This window comes from Carya illinoinensis, chromosome 7 (assembly GCF_018687715.1).
Source record: "Carya illinoinensis cultivar Pawnee chromosome 7, C.illinoinensisPawnee_v1, whole genome shotgun sequence".
In the NCBI taxonomy this organism is placed as follows: Eukaryota; Viridiplantae; Streptophyta; class Magnoliopsida; order Fagales; family Juglandaceae; genus Carya; species Carya illinoinensis.
In genome coordinates, this window is record NC_056758.1 from 31,482,637 (window position 1) to 31,488,763 (window position 6,127).

Here is a 6,127-nt window from a genome sequence, read left to right on the forward strand (position 1 = left end):
ATAGTCAAAACCGTATAAATATTTAATAGAAAGTGATATTTTAAAAAAAGATAACAAGATAAAAGAATTAGTAGTTAAGATGGTAAATGGAAGAAAGAGAAAAAAGTAATAAAAAAGAATAGAAAAATATTATTTAATAGAATAAAGATAGAGATGGAAAATGAGATGTAGGAGATTTTTAAAAGATGAATAAAATTTAAAAATAAATTTATAAAAATGTGAATTTGAATTTAATTATATGGATGGAGACGAGCAATCGGATGGGCATCACGTCGCCATTGTTGCAATAACAAGGGTAGACTAAGGACTTTATTATATCCGGCTCTGCATATTATAAGTCCGGCTTCTGCTTGATCCAATACAAGTGGTACTACTCATATATGATTCAACGATATATCGAGTTAACACAGCCAGCATCCGTACCAATGATGTCTAAACGCTATTTCTTCAAAACCCTTTTCTTGTTTTTCTACTGCATTCTCTTTAGAAAACCTAAATATTTCACAGGAGGACTACACAGCAACGACCATTTAAACCAGTTTCAATGTCAAAAATATAGTACTGCTTCTCTTGCCCTCAGATCAGACCTCTCGAGCAAAACGTTGATGTTCAGTGTGGAGGGAGCTCTGCTAAAATCATCGTCCCTTTTCCCATATTTCATGCTGGTGGCCTTTGAAGCTGGGAGCTTCTTAAGGGCTTTTGTTCTCTTGCTTTTATACCCTTTCATTTGTTTGGTTAGTGAAGAGACGGGCTTGAGGATTATGGTCATGGTTTGTTTCTTTGGGATAAAGAAAGAGAGCTTCAGAGTTGGAAGTTCCGTTCTGCCAAAGTTTTTCTTGGAAGACGTTGGGTTGGAGATCTTTAATCAAGTGCTGAGAAGGGGTGTGAGAAAAGTATCTGTGAGTGAGCTTCCACTAGTCATGATTGAGAGTTTCCTAAAGGATTATCTGGAGATTGATGTTGTTGTTGGGAGAGATCTAAAGGTATTCCATGGCTATTTTGTGGGACTCATGGAGGAGGAGGAGAAGAATATCATTGGTTTAGAGGAAATCCTTAGAGAGAACAAAGCTGTTGGTACAAACATAATTGGCATTAATGGACTCCACAAAGTTCATGGTCATCACCAACTATTCTCCCAACATTGCAAGGTATCGATCTCTTCTAACCACTTTTACCAAAAGGATATAAAAAAAATAGGCTTTCAAATCTCCATGAATTATATATAGCAACTCTCTATATATCGCTTTCTATTTTGATCAGTATTAACTCTGCTTCTTAAAATTGTGGCAACAGGAGATATATTTGGTTGACAAAGCTGACAAGAGAAGCTGGCAAAACCTACCAAGAGAAAAATACCCCAGACCACTCATCTTTCACGATGGTAGGTTGGTTCTGCTACCAACCCCTCTGAATGCTCTAGCTCTATTCGTTTGGGTGCCATTTGGGTTTGTCCTTTCTATTTCCAGGCTTCTTATTAGCTTATCACTGCCCACCGACATATCCAATCCTCTCAATGCCTTTTTAGGAATGCATCTCACAGCTCCAACAATGACAAAAACTCCACATTCTCTTTATTCAAACACCAGTAAAGAATTTATACATAAATCCAAAGGTATCCTTTACGCTTGCAATCACAAAACTCTCTTGGACCCCATTTTCCTTTCTGTGATCTTAAAAAGCAGTTCTCTTAGGGGTGTCTCGTACAGCCTAAGCAGGGTTTCAGAGATGTTATCACCCATCAAAACCGTCCGATTAACAAGGAACCGTGATCAAGATGCCAGGACGATTGAGAGTTTGTTGAACCAAGGAGACATGTTTATTTGCCCTGAAGGGACGACCTGTAGAGAATCTTATCTCTTGAGATTCAGTCCCTTGTTTGCAGAATTGGCAGAGGAAATAGTTCCCGTTGCAATTGACTCCCATGTTACCATGCTTTATGGCACGACAGCCGGTGGGCTCAAGTGTCTGGACCCATTTTTCTTCCTCATGAACCCAGCACCATCGTACACCGTTCAATTCCTGGAGAAGGTGTCTGGTTCCTGCACTTATCTAAACGGGGAGAAATCGAAGTTCGATGTCGCAAACCACGTGCAAGGTGAGATCGGAAAGGCTCTGGGATTTGAATGCACGAAGCTTACACGAAAAGACAAGTATGTGATATTGGCCGGTAACGAAGGGATCGTCAGTCGTAAATAGAGGATAGCCGAACACGTTTTGGGTGCAGAAATTGCCGACTAATAATTAATGCAATGAGGTCCATCTCATGTAACGACCTCTTCTGACTGATCATTGTATACAAGTTCTCAATTACAGCTAGCATCCATGCATGCATAATATAAATATATATAATTAAGCTAAGTGATGAACATGCATGTATGTCGATTAAGCTTATAAGTGATCGATCGATCATGTTAATCACTTGATTTCGAGTGTACTACTACTACTGCATGCAGTTCAAGTACTGCAAGTGTTGATCTTTGTATTTTTTTTTTTTTTTCATTTCTTTTGTTGAATAATAATAACATGATACTATCTTTTGGCATGAAAAACAATACATTATGATTATTCAGAAAAAATATAATTTGTTTCATTAAGTTGTAACGTGATTTGTGGATATAATTTAATTTCGTTCTGATATGCTATATATTATGTAGTTAGCTAGGAAGGATAATCTTATAGTATTCTAGAGTGGCGCTATTTTGCTGTCTGAATAGGATTGTTCTATTTTATTTTAAATTTTTTTATAATTTTTAAAAAATTTTTAATATATTTAAATTTTTCAAAAAATAAAAATATATATAAATACACTTAAAATTATTTTCTTAATTATTAAATAAAAAAATTTAAAAAAAATCTAAAATGATGAACGGTAAACTTAAACAGTATATTTCAGACGGCAAAAAGTATTTCTGTTCTTATAATTATTTTGGTAGACTAATTAGGAGAAAAAGAGGAGGATGCAATTAATATGGTGAGAAACAAATTTCTGAAGTACTAGACGTTTGAGCTATTTGACGCTCCTGCATTAATGCTGGGAAAAATGATAGGGTTATTCATCTTTTATTTATTTATTTATTTTATTTAATAATTAAAGAATTGATTATTAATAAAATTATATATTTTTTAATATTTTAAAAAATAAAAAATTTTAATAAATAATTAGTAGTAGAACAATATCCCTATCACTGCTCTTAATGCTGAGTACGTAGCATGATAAAAATCAGATCAATGTGAACTAATTATATATTTTTTAATTTTTTTTCTTGATTAAAAATATTTAAAAAAATAAAAAATTTTAATAAATAATTAGTAGTAGAATAGTATCCCTATCACTGCTCTTAATGCTGAGTACGAAGCATGATAAAAATCAGATCAACGTGAACTCATGATTCATCCTTCCTACTTTTGTTTTCCCCAGAATGGCCGAAGTATAGCCCTGGTACGTAGCGCCCATTGGAGGAGAAAAAAAGTCTTTAAGAAAAAATAAAATATTTTCATAAAAATAGATAATAATAATAATAATAATAATAATAAAAGATATTTATAATAATAAATTATATAAAAATCATATAATAGCTCTAAAAAAAGTAAATAAAATATGAAATTTATAGAAAAAAATTAATTTTTAAATAATAGACGTTATTCTTTTTTAAAACGATTACTTAATATTTATACACTTTACAATTATACATAAAATTATCTTAATAATAATTTATTAAATAAAAACTGTTTAAACACAAATTTTAAACAATACCTCATTTAAAACCTCATTCTTTATATAAATGGGCCAACATATAAAATCATCATTCACACCTTTCTTTACCTAAATATTATTAGGTTTGACATGTATACTGATTCTCAACATAGTTACAAAATAAATAAATAAAATTATCAAATCAATCATTTATGAAAATAGATATCTGCAAGTGTTCATATATGATTATTTCTCTTACCAAATGAAACCAGTATTCCAAAATCATACAAACAGTTGAGGATGTTGGTTGGAAAATTTTCATTTTTTCGAACAGATTTGATTGTGTGTGAAAGTGATGGTCAATCGAGAATATGTTTGGGAGAAAGTTTAGCAAGATGTTGTCTTTTTATGGTTCTTCTCATGCATAATTGACATAATATTCAATCTATCATCAAATACTTTTCCTTTAATTCTTGAAAGTCATATTCTTTTTGTTTTTTTTTTTTTAATCACTTAAGTCATACTCTTTTGGTTTTCCTTGCACATCCAGTGGTGGCGAATCGGATAAAAGAAAGGTCAAGTGAGACTCACGGTGGTGTTTTCACAATTGAGAAGGATGTGTTTTGTTTATAGATTGGCTTAACAAGGGCTTGTGAACGCTACAGTGGTTCACGTGGGTGGCAACGGTGGCTCACTTGGATGGTTAATGGTGTGATGGGGTTAAACAAGACTGAGCTTCCCTTCGAGCGATGATGTCCAATGGAGGTGGCTCTTGGTGTTTGGTGATTGAACGTTATTCGTGGCATTTTTTTCCCTGCATAACCTTCCGCCGTTACTGGAGGGTCGCTATTTCTACTGTTCTGGCATTTGCGCAAACACTGGTATTTGTAAATCTCATTAGCAGCATTTGTATTCAATTTAGCGGCATTTATTGAAACGCCACCACAGTATCTACATTAATAGCATTTCTCGAAACGCCGCCATTTTATCGTTGTCATTCCCTGGCATATACTAGCAGAGTTACCTTAAATGTCGCTACTACTACCTTGCCGATGCATCATATAAATTGGCGGCATCACATTGAATTTGTTAACTGCATTTATATGACCGCCACTACTTTTTAAAACAACGGCGTTACGATAAATACCGCTACTAGTAATTTGCCGACGTATCATATAAATTAACGGCATTTATTTAAATGCCACTAATAGTATGTTAGCGGCGGCAGATTGAATAATTTAATGGCGTCTATCTTAACGCCACAAATGACCTAATTTAACGGCGGTTATTTAAACACCGCCACTAGTACGTTGTTGGCTCATCATATAATTTAGCGGCATTTATTTAAATGCCACTAATAGTAAATTGACAAATTTCGTAATTGCATTTATCTAAACGACGGCAATTTTTAAAATAACAATAACGCGCTGGCGACACATTGAATTTATTAACGGCGTTTATCTAAATGCCACCATAAGTTTGTTTTTTCTTTATTGCGGCTTATTGTAAACGCCGCTACTAATTTGTTGCTGGCACATTTTTTAAGTTAAAGACATTAATATAAACGCCGCTACGAATACATTACCGGCACATTGCATTAATTAACGACATTTAAAACGAACCAATAATATGATAATATCCCACAATAAAAAATATATACAACATATCAATTAATAATAAATATAATATAATGAGTCATTATTCATCTAATAAAAAAAATTACAAATCAAAGCACATGAAAGTTCTTCATGGATAATTCTTCTTCTTCACATTGTGTTTGTCATTAGCTTCAGGACCATTTCTTTCATGGGTAGTTCTTCTTCACACTTATCTAAGAGCTTCAGCAATTGCTTGGAAACCAACCTGAAAAATAGCAGATGAAATTTTTTCTCAAATGACAGAATAAAGTGATACAAGAAATCATGAAAATAAAAACAACAAACAATTACAAGTAAATAACTTCCATATCTGTACTCAAAAAGAACAAATAATTATTCTGCATTAAATGATCAACATTAAAATGTGTAGAAAGCAAGGTTGGATCAGGAAGTTTGGGGTTGATCTATGAATGCCACATGCTTTGGAATGAACACCACCGTAGGATGCAGGTCATTCCTATCATCTTAACAAGTTCAACTGAAAAAGAACTCCAAGAAGTCTTTAGTTCGCTAGATGATGAAACAATGATGCAAAGCCAAGGAATTTTTTTTTTTTTTTTTTAAGTAAGAGATAAATATTAACCTTGCCATATATTTTCTTTTGTTGTCTTCTAATTTCTAATCAACCATCTTTAGCCCTTTTTTGCAAGTAATATGAATTTATTAAGAATGAAAAAAGGCTAAATCCAACTAATAAGAGGAGCACTTAACTAGAGAAGTAAAAGAACAACCCCCCTTATCCAAACGAAAAAGACCTATAAGATGTTTAGGAAGC

At 33.0% G+C, this 6,127-nt stretch overlaps 1 protein-coding gene across 1 annotated transcript; it reads left to right on the forward strand.

Annotated features, from left to right (window-relative positions):
* Window positions 1–320: 320 nt before the first annotated feature.
* On the forward strand, window positions 321–2,358 carry LOC122314993 (probable glycerol-3-phosphate acyltransferase 3). Its single transcript, XM_043130658.1, has 2 exons — window positions 321–1,148; window positions 1,294–2,358. The coding sequence occupies exons 1-2, from the start codon at window positions 381–383 to the stop codon at window positions 2,194–2,196; spliced, it is 1,671 nt and encodes a 556-aa protein (XP_042986592.1). The 5' UTR covers window positions 321–380; the 3' UTR covers window positions 2,197–2,358.
* The last annotated feature ends 3,769 nt before the right edge of the window (window positions 2,359–6,127 follow it).

What these genes read in the sequence shown, in the direction of transcription:
- LOC122314993 (XM_043130658.1), top strand. Translation starts at nt 381, where the DNA reads ATGATTCAACGATATATCGAGTTAACACAGCCAGCATCCGTACCAATG. An exon ending in TATTCTCCCAACATTGCAAG is followed by an intron (nt 1,149 to 1,293) that starts GTATCGATCTCT and finishes TTGTGGCAACAG; the next exon opens with GAGATATATTTGGTTGACAA.